The sequence below is a fragment of the Artemia sp. Qi Xiang Cuo genome, chromosome 1 (genome assembly GCF_049724085.1).
Source record: "Artemia sp. Qi Xiang Cuo chromosome 1, ASM4972408v1, whole genome shotgun sequence".
NCBI classification, from domain to species: domain Eukaryota; kingdom Metazoa; phylum Arthropoda; class Branchiopoda; order Anostraca; family Artemiidae; genus Artemia; species Artemia sp. Qi Xiang Cuo.
Genome location: NC_142794.1, coordinates 85,994,519 through 86,012,077, shown reverse-complemented (window position 1 = coordinate 86,012,077; position 17,559 = coordinate 85,994,519). Strand labels below are relative to the sequence as shown.

General features: G+C 34.5%; 1 protein-coding gene across 1 annotated transcript in view; it reads left to right on the top strand.

Annotated features, from left to right (window-relative positions):
- The window catches only part of LOC148956855 (uncharacterized), a 59,058-nt gene extending 45,154 nt beyond the window's left edge, over positions 1–13,904 (top strand). Inside the window, exon 6 of the mRNA XM_089096582.1 lies at positions 11,353–13,904. Coding sequence (XP_088952708.1) covers positions 11,353–12,524 — 1,172 coding nt within the window. The 3' untranslated portion in view covers positions 12,525–13,904. The remainder of the gene's footprint in view (positions 1–11,352) is intronic.
- Positions 13,905–17,559: the final 3,655 nt, after the last annotated feature.

The following is a 17,559-nucleotide window of genomic DNA, read 5'->3' as shown; positions in this document are numbered from 1 at the left end:
CCGGGCAATTTGAGTTGAGAATGACATATGGTGAGTAAGGGCCTGGTGAGTAAGTAAGCCTTTCGTTACTCATAAAACCATCCCATCGGAGTCCCTCGATTCGACGGAGTTGATTCGTCTGGCAGTCGTCTATCATGTTCAATTTCGTGAATAAGAGGGCGATGTCTTAGCCGCGTGGGGTAGGACTGAGCTCACGGAGGAGTTATATATGCGTATCTTCATGCGCCTAGAAATATTGGGCGGTTTCGAAACGGCATAGAGTCTTCCGACGACAGAGCAAGCTTTCACGATTCGGCTACCCGGTTCCGCGTCCACGGAGCCATTGTTCAAAATCACGAAGCCAAGATAGGTAAATTTAACGACAACTTTAGTATGGGCTTCACAAACTGTAATTAATTGCGGGAGGCTTACTAGATTTGGCGTTTTGACAGCCATTATTTTTAGTTTTTGGCAGTTTACTTTAAACCCGAGTTTTGCAGCTCATTCCGTCTACCAACGCTATAGCTTCCCGGATGGTAGTTATCCTTCCTAAATTTCAGCTTTAAATTAACCCTAGTCACTACCAGATGGTGATCTTTACTTTTAACTTCATAACCTGCACTCCTATATACCCTAGTATCTTGTATTGATCCTGCCAGTCTTCGGTTTACGATAACATAATCATTAAGGTTAGATGTCTTATCATCTTGTGAATACCCTGTTAAGTTATAGACCATTTTATTACCAAATACTGTTTTGACCATAACTAGATTGTTATACCTACAAAATTGGTGTAGTCTGTAACCATTACTGTTATCTTTTCCTACTCCAAATTTACCTTAGCTAGGATACAATCTATTCCTATTTTTACCAACCTAGGCAGTAAAATCTCCTGATAAAATTGACATATTTCTACCTGGGATCCTGTTTATTTGTTCCTGTACCTGTAAGTGAAATTCATCTGAGCCACTGCAATCTCCGTCAGCTGATTCTATAGGTGCATGTACTACTAGGGCTCCCTGTAAAAAATCTCCTAGGGCTCCCATGTACTAAAATCTCGCTGTACAAACATCATAATTCTACCTGGGACCCTGTCTGTTTGCTCCTGTAACTGTAAGCAAAATTCATCTGAGTCACTAGTATCTCTGTCAGTCAGGTCTACAGGGGCATATACTACTAGGGCTGATACCCTGCACTTTTAAGTCATAAAATGAGCGACTAGCATTCTATTATTAATACCATCCCAACCTAAGCAAGACTTAGCAGTTTCATTATTCATCATGGGTCCTACTCCCTGTCTATGTACCTTATCCTTCCGTTCTAAGTAAATAAATTTACTTAGAACTAATTTTATGTTTCCCACCCCTAGGCTAAGAGTTTCTGAAACTCCTAGTAAGTACAGTTCGAAATGTCTGAATTTGTCAGCGAAAGGGCCTATACAATATTATCCAAATGCCCGTAATTCAAATTTTCGTGTAACAGCACTTGTCCGCCCACTGATGGCTGAAGAATAAGGGTAAATATTCTTATAAGATATGATATATAAATATATTACAGAGATGTGGTAAAGATATTTCTCCTTTTCCAAAGATTAGTTTGAAGCCTTGCTCCCCGTATTAAGAAAAATTTAAATTATCAGCTAACCCCTCCTTTCCTAAGATCAAATCTTAGGTTCTATGCTTCCTAAAAAATGTCAATGGTCTCTGCTTAGGCCTTTCAAGCAAATTAATGCATGCATTCTTTATTTTTTAAATAGTCATAATAAAGGTCGAAGGGCTCATGATTTTTATTTTTTGTAAAATTCAGGTTTACAGCATTTAGATAATATATATATCATCTTTCAACAAAACTCAGTGGGTTATTGATGATGGTTGTTTCAATCCTTATAATCAATTAGGTATATGTTCAAAACTTCACTTGTAAAAAAAAAAAAAATTAAAAGTATTCTAATCTACATAAATCTTAAAACCCCAAAGAGACGATGTTTCTACTGATTTGGTAAGACTTGGTAAGGTTTTCTGCCTGTCTTATACCCTCCGGGGGAGAATTCCCCACCTGTGGTCCAGCAAATCGTGGAAACTAAGATGCTCGTTGAGTAACAGCGTTGATTCTATTTGCTGAAGCATTTCAAGTGAATGTGTGTATTTTATATTTTTCAATAGTTATAATAAGGGTGGGAGAACTCATGATTCATTTTTTTCTTTTTATAAAACAGAGATTTGTAGCACCAAACTTGCCGTACCGAATTTTCAATGTAGTTTATTTTCTATTTCTTTTTTAGATTTATCACAGCTTTCATGCAGAGGTGAATCTCTATAAGCAGCATTGGTGGCGTTGCACCGGAACCTGTACTAAACATCCACCATTTTATGGTTTTGTGAAACGATCCATGAACCGAGCTCCTGGGCCAAATGACATCTGGTGGGAACAACATAGAACAAATTGCTCAGGGGTGTTTATTAAGGTTAAAGAGCCCGAAGGATACGGAGAGAAAAGCAAGAAGAACAAAAGTGGGCTTGGCAGTAAGATTAGTAAGTAAACTTACTAATTAATTAATAAACTTATAGTAATAAAGTAATAAAATAGTTTTAATTACTAAAAATATTTAATTGATCTAAACTATTTATAATTTAACTATTAAATTGTTTAATATAAATGTAATTAATTTATATTAGTAATTTATTGAATTTTAATTACGTAAGTAATAAACTTACTAAAGTGGGATCAGCCAGGCAGTGACATGTTAATAACATTGCTGGTATTCCCTATCAGATTAGATGTTTTTCAGAGGAATTAATTAGAGATGCTTATAGGGCTTGTTTGAACAACCCTATATCAAACAGTGAGCTCAATGAGAAATTAGAGTGATCCCTTTATAAAAGCCTATAATTAAATAAACAATAATAAAGTCAGGTATTTTTGTATGGATGAAGGATGATAGGTTACCCAAAATCATGCTTTTTGGCAGCTCATTTGACAGTTCAAAATTAAGGCGGGGCAATGGGCTGGGAAGGGTCAGGATTTAAAAAAAACTATGGGGGGATTGATATACTAGGCGATGTCTATTTTTAGAGTAACAGGAGGTGACTGTAGTCTAACATATTTCTTTAATCTTCTCCACCACCTTTTATGATTCTTCAATCCTTATTTTCTTTTTTTTTATTCACTATTGCTTTTTCTTCATGACCTTTTGGTTCGTTATCTCGTGCAGTAGATTTTCACTGATTATTAGATTTTGCAAAGCTGCCAACTACGTTGGGTTTGAATTCGAAGGATTTCATATTTTTTATCGGAGGGATTAAAGCTCAAAAAAAGGGTAGGGTCGAGGACAAGGGCGCCAGTAAAAAATTTCCCAGGGGTGATTGTATCAAACCGAAGGTCCAAGATAATTGGGAGGGAGCTCATTCAAACTTCAATTTAAAGCTCTTTTTGAAGTGACCATACAGATTGGGTCAGGGAAAGTCTTGTTTTCTTGCTATTTTAGGGCACCAAACTACAACTTTACCCCGAAAAGGACGAATTTTGCAATCAATTTATTATTTTGAGAAGCTAATTGATTTAAAAGTAGCAAAAACTATATTTTAGGCTTCCCAGTTAAGAAAAGAAGTAATGCCACACGGTGGCAGTACTGGATTCAACCAAGTCGATTCGCTTTATTGGTAATGAGGTTAAGCTACGTTTGGTGATCTGTAAGTGCGTATCAGCTATAATGAGGGGGGATGAGTCATTTTTTATGTGGGGGTACGATAAATTCCTAAAAAGTGCATATTACTGGACAAACTGCTTCCTCTTCATGAGGCTTCAGATAAATGTTTAAAGAGGTATGGGGGAGTAGGAATTACTTAAAATGTTTCTCTATATAGCTAAAATGTTACATTCCCATATCTACCAGCGCAGAGGTGAAAAAGGCACGGCAGGCCATCATCAACCCCGCTAGGAAGTTTCTTTGGGGTGGCAAATACTGCTAGGAACTTTTCAGCAATTTTAAATGGTAGTATTTTTGTTTTGCTCTTTATATGAAGTGCTTCAATGTATTTAAACAAATGTATGTAATGTATTGATCGATAAGAAAACACTATTGTTGAGGTTGTGATGGCTTCAGTTCTGTAGAAGATCAAAAGTCTCACAGAATTTCCATCCATGCAAAAATAATACTGCTTTTCACCCAACCGAAATTCTTTAGTAGTAATATTAATAAGGACCTTTTATCAAAATTGCTATTCATCGCCGATTTTTTAACTATATTCAAGTTCTATCCAAAATTGAAATTGCAAATTTAAACGTAGAATGGTACTAATCAAAGTACAATTATTGATTTACACATTTTAAAAGCAATGAACCAGGGATTTAAGGGACTGGTACCTCAAATTATATCTTGGTTAGGCCTAGGTATGATTTGGAAAACAATCAGAAATTAAATTTTAAAAAAGGATCTTTTAAAGTGAAGGCAAGGAACAGATTTGAAACCTGTTTGAACAGATTATTCTGTATATGAGGGGAGTTGTCTCCTCCTTGGCTCCTTATTCTTTATTGGCTTTTGTCCGAATTTTTAAAGAAAATTTACAATTGGAAAAAAAGATTTTTCAAAGCATTAAAAAACTTTTTTTTAATGAGCATGGTGTTGAGAGGGGGCTGTTTCCCTTATATACAGAGTAATTTCAATTTGCTTTAAGTTTTAAACTGGCTTCTTACTTTAGTTGAAACCCCTGTATATTTGTTTAATTACATTTCATGATACTGTAAAGATTTATGAATACAATATTTTTGGTAACGCAGGAACAACGATCAATATTTCAATGATCTCTGTTTAGATTTTGATGGGTAATCAAACAGTTCGTAGTAACGAACTGTAAGTAAAGAGTGACCAAGCTCAATAGTAATCAAAACTCTAAAAAACGGAATTTCGATATCAATAGGTATATCAAAGACTTTACTTGTTATGCTGATTCGAAATATATAAGATTCATTAAGTTTAGTCTTACCCATCATAAGCTACGAGCCTGATAATATTTATCCGATTGTTGAAAAAAGGGGAAAAGACCCCCTAGACGTCATATAATTTTAATGAAAATCACACCATCAGATTTAGCGTATCATAGAACCCTACTGTAGAGTTTTCAAGCTCATATCTGCAAAAATTCAGAATTTTGTTATTTTTGCCAGAAGACAGATCACGGATGCGTGTTTATTTGTTGTTTTTTCCCAAGGGGTGATCGCATCGACCCAGTGGGACTAGAACGTCGGGAGAGGACCCATTCTAACGGAAATGAAAAGTGCTTTTTTAAGTGACAAAAAAATGGAGGGCAACTAGGCCCCCCGCCACTTTTTTCCCAAAATCGTCCGATCAAAATTTTAAGATAGCTATTTTGTTCAGCATAGTTGAAAGACCCAATAACTATGTCTTGGAGATAAAATGACCCCCTACAGTCCCTGGGTAAAGGTTTGTAAGTTATAAAATTTGCCCATTTTTTACCTATAGTATTTGTTAATGATAGATATAGATAGATAGATAGATCGTGTATTTCCAAATCCCAAGAGACATATACACACAAAAATTTATGAAAAATAAAGAAATCACCAACAGAACAAATTACGAAACACACATTAACATGATACATAGCGAAAAATACCTTATGGTAAATTATAGAGAAAATAAGTTTAATTCCATATAATTAATAATAATTAATTGTAAAAACTTTTCCTTCTTTCTAATCCCTTCTCTATGTACGCACCAATACGAAATATTGTTGTTGGATTACTACTTTGTAAAATTTTAGGAAGCAGCAAAACAATCCCATGTAAGTAATTTCCCCTTAAATCAGAGAGCACCGGGCACTTTCGGAGAAAATGATCCATCTATTTTGCTTCCTGTGTAAACAGATGAAGCAACGGATGACAATCAGGATGTAATATCCCCTTGTTAAACATTTTGTGCCTGCTCTGAATCGGAAGTCATCTTGTCCTAAGCTGAATCCATTGACACAAGATCAAAGTCGGTAAACTAAACTAACAATTAACTTCCTCTCCAAAACTAGGTTTCACTTCAGTATAATGATTCAATGTAGTAGAATTTAAAACCAGCCCTTGCCAATACTGAATTTCTTGACCTTCTAAGATAAATCGTACCTGGGTAACTAAATTTGTCGGTAGATAACGGGAGCCAAGACTATCCTCCCATATGTAACGCATTTCTAATCTTTCTAATACTGACTTACTTTAGGACGGCCACGACTGTTATGAACCATAACCCAACATCTGATAATAAGCAGCTCTTACTAGTACAGCTTCATTAACCCTAAAGAATTTCCACCAATATCTAAGCATCAAGATAGACCTACGTGATTTTAACGAAAACAGGCCCATATCACCTTTCAGAATCTGTGAATGAGTTGTCTGATGTAATTCAAACAGTCTTTTATAATACTGGAGCTCGAGAGACTCCAAATGTTGTACTGCTTCTCCGCCCCAAATCTCTGCTCTATATTTTAATACTGGTAACATTTTTGTATTAAATATTCTTTGACGCATTTTTAAGTTTTTAATTCCCATTATCGTCGGATTTGTAAAAATTATAGACATGGCAACTTTACCTCTATTAATTATTTCATCAACATGACTCTTTAAACTTCCCTTTTTCGATAAAACAAATCATAAATAGTTTATTCTTTTACTTACATTCAGTTCCTCATTATTAAATTTAAATCTACAATTATCTTCGCCACTTGCTTTCCTTTTTTTAAAAATAACAACTTTACTCTTTTCAACGTTCAATCTTAAATTTTTCATCTGCAAATATTCTAATGTGAAGTATGCATACATTTTTCGAGTAGGGATCGGAGGATGAATTTTTAATGGGAGGATTTTTCACGGGGAGAATTTTTTCTATGGAGAGGGAAGTTTCCAGGGGGCAAACTTTTCTAGGGAAATTTTACACTGGGTGAATTTGCCAAAATTCCTATAAGAAATTCGCTTTTTTTTATTCAATTTTACGCGTGGAGATGTTAAGGGTAATTGTCCGGGGTAAAGTTTCGCCAGGATGGAATTTTCCAGAGGATATTTTTGTAGCGAGGAGGAATGTTCCGTGAAGGTAGAGCGAGATATCCTGGTGTTATTTGAAAACTATCAGAAATTAAAGAAAAAAATAAGTTTTTTCCACTGAAAGTAAGGAGCAGCATTAAAACTTGAGCAATAAGTATCTTTTTTTTAAAGTGCCGAAAACTGTAGCGTGAAGAGCGAGGTGTTGAGAAGGAGGCAACCCCTCTTATATACGTAATAATTTCTGTTCGTTTTAAGTTGTAATTTTGTTCCTTACTTTCAGTTGAAAAAACTTGTAGAAATTATTTAAAAATGAAAAAAATAAGTAATAAAAAAATACGGAAAACAATAGCCTACTTACAAAAACTAAGATATAGGCTCCCAGCATTCAGTTTTACTTAGCAATGCCGAACCGTTGAACTGATAGTTTTTAACAATATCGACAGTTTTGAACTTGGTTATCAAATCTCCAAAATATTTAATGCCTTTAGACTCAGTTGTTTGTAAAAAGTAACGCACTATCAAAGTAGTTTGTTCAAAGTAAAACAATAAAACTAAAATTAAGAAAATCAAATAAAATTTTCACTTTTCAATATTTTTAATTTAATTTTGAATACAAAAATCAATATATTTGACACCTTCATACTTCATAACTGTAAAAAAATAAATCTTTTTCAAATTGACAACTAGATAAATAAAATCACTCCTGGGAAAAAATGACAATAAAACACAAAAAACGTATCTGTTCACGGGTAACATACAGAAATTCCCAGCATTACATTCAGGAGAAACATTTCTGATGATAGTGTCTTCATATATCAGCTCATGGGTACTCTTGCAATGCAAGCAAATGTTGACGACATATTTTTACCGAAATCTATTTACTTACCCCTTATTAAGCTGTTTTCCTTGTGTTTTCTATGATTATACGAACTTTCTTGTGTACTTATAACTGCACTAATTGCTAATAAACAAATACATATTTAGGATCACTATAAAAAGTTGATTATTTTATTTAATTTTTATCAATAATTAGGCTCTTTTACTTTTGCTATTGACAAGGATTGTTATTTACTTACCATTCATTAATATGAAAAATTTGATTTTTTTTGTTACTCCAACCAAATCACATATAAAAAATTTTTTTATGGAAAACTGGAAAGGGGTCACTCAGTCACAAATAAGGGCTTATATTTATGGCAGGCAGCCAAACAATGGGGCAACACACATTTTTACCATGGTTTTCCCCATTCTGCTCTCTTTCCTTTGGTTTCCTAATAATAAAATTATAGTCCTGAATTTCCAGGGAGGCATGCCCCCCCCCTGTCGACACCCATGAGGAGATGTATTAGCCACAGCTGACTATTTGCGATGTAGTGTCAATTGTAGCGTCAGGTTAAGAACCTCGTGACGTTATGAAACCAAGATTTTTCTATCAAATGCGCATACACAAAAAGAAGGTAGTAAGATAGACTTGAAAAAAGGAGGCTACTATATTATATATCAAAAAGGAAAAAAAAACTTTTTTAATCGTAATTTATCTGTGTATAACAAAAAGAGAAAAAAAAACTTGTCGTGTAAAAAATTGAGAGTACTTCTAGATACCAGTTATCGAAATGTAACTTCGGCTAGTCTAAAAGACTAGAGGACTCCCAATTCTACCGAAATGGGTAAGGGGTAGGGCTGAATTAACGCAAATTTCTGTTATTATAAAATTTAAAGACATAACTCGAAAGATTGGGAGTAATTTTAGGGCCAAGAAAATTTCTTTTTTAGCCCTCAAAACAAAAACAAAATGGGGATAAAACAAGAAAATTTGGAAAATCGACTTTGTAACATAATTAAGCCAGATTTGGCGGCAAAATCAAACGTTTACAGTATGAGACTTAACTTAAGGCTCCTGCCACATGATTTGTGGTGTAGAGAGTGCAGCAACTTTGATCCTCTAGGTGTACCTATCTGTTGCTATTAGGGGGGCCTTGTCAGCAGTAATATCGGCCAGGCTGAGAAACTGGTTTGAGGTTTACCTCTCGGGCGCGACCAACCATAGGATGTGGGGTTGAATTTGTTTATAATTTTAGGAGGGGCTGCCGGTGGAATCGGAAGGAGATGCCCAAACCATCTGATAGTTCCCCGGGCAATTTGAGTTGAGAATGACATATGGTGAGTAAGGGCCTGGTGAGTAAGTAAGCCTTTCGTTACTCATAAAACCATCCCATCGGAGTCCCTCGATTCGACGGAGTTGATTCGTCTGGCAGTCGTCTATCATGTTCAATTTCGTGAATAAGAGGGCGATGTCTTAGCCGCGTGGGGTAGGACTGAGCTCACGGAGGAGTTATATATGCGTATCTTCATGCGCCTAGAAATATTGGGCGGTTTCGAAACGGCATAGAGTCTTCCGACGACAGAGCAAGCTTTCACGATTCGGCTACCCGGTTCCGCGTCCACGGAGCCATTGTTCAAAATCACGAAGCCAAGATAGGTAAATTTAACGACAACTTTAGTATGGGCTTCACAAACTGTAATTAATTGCGGGAGGCTTACTAGATTTGGCGTTTTGACAGCCATTATTTTTAGTTTTTGGCAGTTTACTTTAAACCCGAGTTTTGCAGCTCATTCCTGCAGGACATCAATAGTATCTGTCAGCTGTTGTTTGGAGTTAGTATCGAGAGCAAGGTCGTCTGTAAAGTTGATGTCGTTCAGGAGTCGATCTCAAATTGGAGACCAAAGGATAATGGATCAGTTGTTCGAGTCATAACGTCATCTATGACACAATGAAACAATTCTGGGGTCGCATCACACCTTTGTCGCACTCTGTTTTTTATGATAAATGACGTGGTCTGCTTCCCCTTCACTTGAATACAGTTTTCGGTATGCAGCTATAACGAATAGCCTAAAAGATTGTTTTTATGCTGATTCAATGAACATATTTGACGCTCTAATGTTTAGTAAATAATTCGAAACAGAAATGTGGAAAACTCTTAGGACAGATTCTGGGTAAAAAATGTATAAATTATTTGACAACAATATAAAACAAATTTTTACGACTTCGTCAAATGATGATAGTACAAGCTGAATTGTTCAGAATACCAGAGGACTCTCATTGATCTTGGAAGAATCTTGAGTAAAACCATATTTCGATGAATTTATCTTTGGCTGATATCTATTTCTGATATTATATTTGGCTGATATCTATTTCTGATATTATCTTTGGCTGATATCTATTTCTGATATTATCTTTGGTTGATATCTATTTCTGATATTATCTTTGGCTGATATCTATTTCAAAAATAATGGTTACACTATTTTTTATCACAAAAAGACATCATTGTCAACTTAGCAATTCAAATGAAATTAATTCAATTTACAAACCAAAAAGCAAAATAGAAAGCATCTGCCTAACCAACAAATACCCAAAAACTGATTTGGGGGGAGGGGAGGAGGGATAAGTGCCTAGACTTAGAAGGGGAGGCTCATAGCGACAGCAATAGCTGTAACCTAGTAAAGAACGAAGTACAGCCCATAATAATTGAGAATTGAAAAACGTGTTAAAAATAATGACTTGTTAGAAAAATTACTATTTGTTGCTGATTCATGAATGGTTACTATTATTTTGATTAATTCTAATAGTAAAATACTGTTAAAAAAATTAAATGAATTTTAAAAAAGAATCTGGAAACCCCTCAGAGATGGCGTGAGATTTAAGCGAACTACTCTGTTGGGATCACCATTGTCGAAAACCCTATACAGGAAACAAACAGCCCCCCACCTTGAATAACAAGGTAAATCACTTCTTTTCATTGATAGGAGTAATGCATCCTCTTTTTTCTGCCGTTTTTTTTCTATTTATTTTTTTTTTTTTGCATCGCTAGCAGGGAACTGGAACAACATAGCGAGCTGTTTAATATCTCATATATAAGATGCCAAAACACATGGATCTTTTGACAAAAATTATATACCATAGTTGCAGCGGTAGCTGGAACCTAGTAACGAAAGAACTACGGCCAATAGTAACCAAAAATAAAAAAACGCGTCTATAAAAAGAAAAAAAAACTGATTAATGAGAAAAAATTGCCATTTCTAGCTGATTCAGGCATGACCCCTATTTCGAAATCATATTGTCCAACTAGTAAAAACGTAAAAAAATGCATATAAACAGATTTCTGATGCTGTTTTGAAAGACTTTTTTGTACCCCCCCCCCCCACACACACACACACGCACACAGACATACAAAACAAAATCCTGGATATGCCCTTGGAGGACTTGCAAATTGAAAAAAAAATGCTTAATCGTAATCATATTTTCTTGCTTATTGATTTTGTGTGTATCTATTTCAGGCTCTCAGAAAACAGAGACAACTATCGATATTCGAAATTTCTTTTCTCCCAGCAAGAATGATACTAGTAAAGATTTGAATGGTAAAAAATCAACCTCCTTTCCTAAATCCAGTCCATCAAGTCCTCAAAAGAAAGCTGACACTCCTAATAATTTAGAAGCAGGAGGTAGTGCCAAAATAAAAATGGATGCCAATGAGAAGAAAACACCCAACGGCCAAGGTCATGTGTTAGGTGGCGCTCACACAGGAGTGTCTAGGCTGTTAAAAGAGTTGAGCAGTACTTCTAGGGTAGGTTGTCTTAAACAGGATGAAGGAATTCAGAAGAGCGGAGATGAGACGAAGAGCGGCAGTTTCGTTCCAAAGGGGGATGTGAAAAAGAATAGTATCCATGAAAGGATAGGGACTGATGGAGGTCCTCAAAAACGGAGAGAGTACAAACCAGAAAAAACTAATAAACATACTCCTGGATTGAATAATCTGAAAACAGACTTAGTGACAAGGGGAGACGTAGTTAAAAGAAAGAGTAGTGACACAGATTGGGGAAGTCTTGAAAACAGGGATTATTCAGAAACAAAAAATGTGAATAAATATCCTAAAAAACTTGAAAAGAATAAGTCAGAGGAAAATATTAAGAAAAACTCTAGTTTGAAAAATTCTAAACGAGATGTAGTAACAAAGGGAACGGACTTCAACAGAAAGAGTAGTTTTTCAGATATGGAGATTAGCATTGAGAACGACAACAAGTCGGAAGTTAAAAATGAGAATGGGCACCTTGTAAAATTTAATAATAGCAAACAAGGAGCCAGTGAAATAAAGAGAAAGAGGAAAATATATATCCTTGACTCTGAAAGTGATGATGAAAATGAGGCCACAGGATTAGGAAAACAAATATCAATTCAACCGGACACTGCCATCTGTGAAAGTAAAGTTTCATGCCCAGTGTGTAACCAGTCAATATTAGAAAATGTGATTAATGCTCATTTAGATTTATGTATTAAAGAGGATGAAAAGGATGAGATTGAAATTATGGGTGATTTTGCAGATGATACAGAAGAATTATGGGATGTGGTAGTGCTATCAGATGAAAATGAAACGTTTTATCCATGTCCTGTTTGTGCTGAACAGATACTTGCACGTGATATGAATACTCACTTAAACCGTTGTGCTACATGATTCGTTTTTTATTTTACTTCAGATATTGTTTCCTATGTACTTTTTGTATCGTTCATGTATGTATGGTTGTATATCAAATTATTCCATTTTATGGCGTACTTCTTTTTTTTCCTTGACAAAAAAAGAGACAAATGCCTGGTCCACATGTTATAACACCATAAGATAATGCTCTTCTGTCATTCTGAATTGAACAAGACCTGACAAAAGAGACATACGCCTCTTATTGGCCTATGTCTCTTTATATTTTCGTAACAGTACGAGTTAGGAAGATTCTGACGGCACCGTTCGTTTCATTGTGCCGAGTTTACCATCGACACATGCAGAATTCATTTTTGGCCAAAATGGCTTATTCTGTCCTTTTAATTATTGCAGCCGTATTGTTAACGAGTAGTTAATGGCTATTTTGAATAATTTCTTTTTATTTGGACATCTGGATTTATTGTTGTTTTGCTTAAATTTATATATTTAGAAGCATGCAGTCAAAACTTAAGGTTTCGCACTTGGCTTTAAAAGAATCTGTATTCAAGACGCTAAGCGATAATTATTATATTATTTAAGTTATTTAGAAATGCGTTTTTTGAAAAGAAGATGTAAGGAAAAATAGGCCTTTTTTATTCCAGTTAACTCACTGAAATTCTGTTTTATCAAGAAGCCTAAGATTCACTTATAATTATTGTTGTATAATTATATAGTTCTAATTATTATTGTTGCTGTAAAAAAAACTGGTAAATTTTTCAAAACGATTATTATTGCAATTATGATGATTTTTATTAACACAAGCATAAAATGTTATTCTGGGCTTGCTTGATTAAATAAATTTTAGCGGAAGAAGAACTTTTTATTCAAGCTTTAGGAGATAATGGACACTTTTGGCTTTGACCCAGTTTTGTGAGTGTACATTCTATTATATAGGTTTTACTTTATCTGTATTTTCATTCATATTATCAAAATTTGTATTGAAACTGATATTTATATTTTTAAACAGTTCAAACAGGTTATAACAAGTAAATTCAAATATTATATAATTTAGCTGTCAATTCATTTGAGTTAGGGTGTAATAACGCTCTCTAGATATACCCTTAAATATGGGATCCCGTTCCTTGAACTGTTCATATCCTACAGATCATCTTAAGTGGCGTTCACATGCGTGTCTAGCTAGAATCCCACGTCTAGACACGTGTCTAGCCGGACTTAATGTCTAGGCAACGACCGTTCACAAGTATAATTCGGTGCTTAGCTAAAAATACAAATTTAGTTTCAAATAGATTACAGTTGTCATTTCTAGCCGATCAAGAGAGCTTATGCGGGCAAAACTTTCAAAATTGTAATCCCTATTTTTACTGTCACAAGATAATGGATAAGATAAGCCAAACAATTGCCTTAGTGTGGTTCACTTTTATGTCAGGGTTGCATATTTGCCAAAAATGAAAAAAAAAACCAATTAATGAGAAAAAAAAATTAAATTTTAGTTTGAAAATGTAAACATAGATGATGAAAATAGTGGTACTTGACACATTCTAATTGGCTGTAATCAAAAATCCTAGAAATTGAATTCTAGAGTCTAGAACTCAAAGTATAGCCAAGCGCCTTGTCTAGCTAAGCACCGAATTTTAATTAAGAACGGTCATTGCCTAGACATTAAAGTTTGGCTAGACACGTGTCTAGACATGGGATTCTAGCTAGACATGCATGTGAACGCCGCTTTAGACAAAAGAATAAATCGGTTTTCAAGATTAAATTCTTTGGTATTGCATTTTGTCTTTCGAGATTTCTACTAACCACCCTTAGGTCTAATAAATTTGTCAGGTATAATATTAACGTAGTGCTCATAGAAAGCCTAGTGATAGGCCTACTTCTCTCAGCAGTTTGCTGCTTATTAATACGGTCTGATGCTCATATTAAGTAATAAGACAGGCATAACTCTTTCAGCCATCTAGTGCTTATACTAAGCGTAATACTATGAACAGTTCTTTCAAACATGTAGTAGGCCTAATCCTTTCATTCGTATAGGGCTCATATAAAGAATAATGTTCGGCCTTACCATTTCAGCCACATACTGCTCCTGCATAACTCGTTCAGAGATTAATGCTGGGCATGTCTCTTTCAGCCATATAGTGCTTATTTTAAGCATAATACAACGGACTGTTCTTTCAAACATTTAGTAGGCCTTACCCTTTCAGTTATATAGTGCTTATATAGAGCATAATATTAGGCTATACCATTTCAGCCACCTATTGCTCCTGTATAACTCATTGAGAGATTAATGCTAGGCTTGCTTCTTTCAGCCATATAATGCTTATTTTAAGCATATTGCTAGGCAAGTCTCTTTTAAACATGTTGTGCTAATATACCATATACCAATTACCATTTCAGCCCTATAATACATTATAATGGATTTCATCCATGTAAATCCTTATTTTAGGTACAGCATTGTCAGCCATAAAGAGACAAGCTTTTTTTATTTTTTCATTGAAGACAATAAACCCCCCCCCCCATATATTTTAAAAATATAATTTGATTTTGATGGTATTAAGTATTGCCAATATTTGTATATTTTGATATAATTTAGAAATATGCCAACTTTTTGATTGTTTTGAAATTAAGACATGCTTTCCTTTTGTCAGAGTTGTATAGCAGAAAAGTTACTTACTTCGGAAAATATGGAAAGGGTCAAATAGCAAATAGTTTAAGATTTCCAAGAATGTATAAACTAGAACAAAAATATGTTGACCATCTTTGAAATAAAAGGCAATCATTAAATAAAAGACTTCATATTTGAATAAAAGCCAAAATATTTTTAATAAAAGAAATTTTATTTATGTCAACACAGGGTCAACAAAGTAAATAAAGTAAATGCCAATAGAAGTAAGCAACACTTGAAATGTAGTGAACATTTAGAAACTCTTATCTAATTAATTAGCGCCAACATTTGTGAATTTAAGCACAATTCGTCACAATATTTTGACTGAGTGGGAGAATAACAATTAGAAAAATTGAGTTTCCCCAAAAATTTGATTTTTTCGCTACTATTTTCAATTATTCATTATTTTCAATTTTGCATCTTAGTTTTTTCATTTTCCTGCAGATGAATTTTTGGATAGATGACCAAAAATTGCATAGGTTCTTAAATCAACATAAATAAATATCCCTATCCATTCGGAATTTTATAGTAATACTTTTATTAAAGATTTATTGCACAAAATGGTTATGGATCAAAGACAATTTTTGGCTGAATATTCAATTTTTGTTCAAAAATTAAATTGCAATCCAACATTTTAATTCTTCAGTTACAAAGAGCAATAATAAAACTGCTATTAACTAATAAAATGTACTTGAGAAAACCTTTTCCGAAATGCAAGTTTTTTGAAATAAAAATAAACCCGTATTAAAACCTCATAGTAATATTATGTGCCTGTCTTCGATCCTTTGAAAAGTAAGACCCTATAATATTTTTTTCTTTCTTTTTTTCGATATTTATTTTACTCATGAACACCTTTGTAGAAAGTTAGAAAGTCATAAGAGATTTAATAATGTCGTATTTTTTTGTTCTGTATGGGGGTGGGGGGTACAATATTTTTTCCGGATTCAAACCCGATACTGCTAGACTTGGAGGGGTTAATATCTCTTCATTCCATTTTTTATTTCAGGCATGGAAGTCCCGATTTAAGTCTAAGTATATAGTAGACATAATTTAAAATCGGTAAGTAAATAGAACAGTAAATTTCAAATTAAAAAACATTCAGATTGAAGAGAACAGTAGTTTATTACTATGAGAAAGGAATGTTTGAAAAATTAATATAATGAGCTTGAAAATCCTCAAAATTAACGTTCAATCGAAATTATAGCTCACCACTGAAATAACCGCTGACAACATCTTCCATTGTGAATTTATAGTCCCCCATCTTTATCAACACAGGAAAATCGCATGTTGCACATGGGCAGCAATGGGTTTATTGTTTTTCCCAGGGATTATTGTATCCAATAATGTGGTTACAAAATATCGGGAAGGGCTCATTTACACGCAAATAATTATATCTAGTGCCCTTTCTAGGCAACGAAGGATATCAGACCTCAACAATGCCCCTTTGTTTGCCCTTTTGGGCTATAAAACATTGACTTTGGCTGCAATAGGCCAAATGTCCAAAAATACACATTTTGTCGATGCCAAAATTGATTTCTGTTTTTGTGGTTTAAGGCCCTATACTGATGACTTGCACCTCCTCATCTTGGGGAGGTGGAAAATCGTATTTCAGCATGGGTAGTGTAACCGTTGTGTTTTCTTTTCTCTTTCCCAGAGAGGTCGCAAGTAATCAAGATGAGCTTGTTTTGAATGGAAGTTCTAGCAATTCTTCTAAACCCAGAATATAACAGTGCCACAAAAAATTGGAGCTAATTCCTGAAAGTTTTGTCCAATTGGCTCTATTATTTTCTAGGAGATATACAGAAGTGGGTTTTCTGAACACCCATTATTGAAGTAAAGGAAAGATACTGTAGATGTGGATACCGAGATATTTTTCTTATTGTTTTTGTATACTTCTCGCGGGTTGTTTCTGCTTTGATAAATTTGATTCCCTCTATATCTATGTGCCTGATAAAGGGCAGCCTCTTTCCCCTTGAGGCCGAAATTATGCCGTTTTTCGGTAGAGCAAAAATGCATGAAATTGAGAAAGATTGTGTAGTAAAACCAGGAACTCGAACTTAAGACAGTTTTGTGCAAATTTTCCTGCCGCTATACTCTAAGTGACTGAGGGCTTTAAAAAAAAACAAAAAAACAAACAAAAAAAGGATGTAACTTAAGAGAGATATGTCATAAACAATTGAATTTCTATCTGCACCTTATCAAAGATAAGGGCGATAATAAACCCTACGGCATTCTCCTCTATATGGCAAAAGTTACACATATTGTGGGGTAGTGTCAGAAAGATACGATGTGAAACCTAGTGCCTATTTTAACAGAAACTGACGTTGACCCGTTTCTAAGTTAGACAAAGTTATTTTCGTGAAGTTCATTTTTTATGCCCAAAAAGTTTCAAAA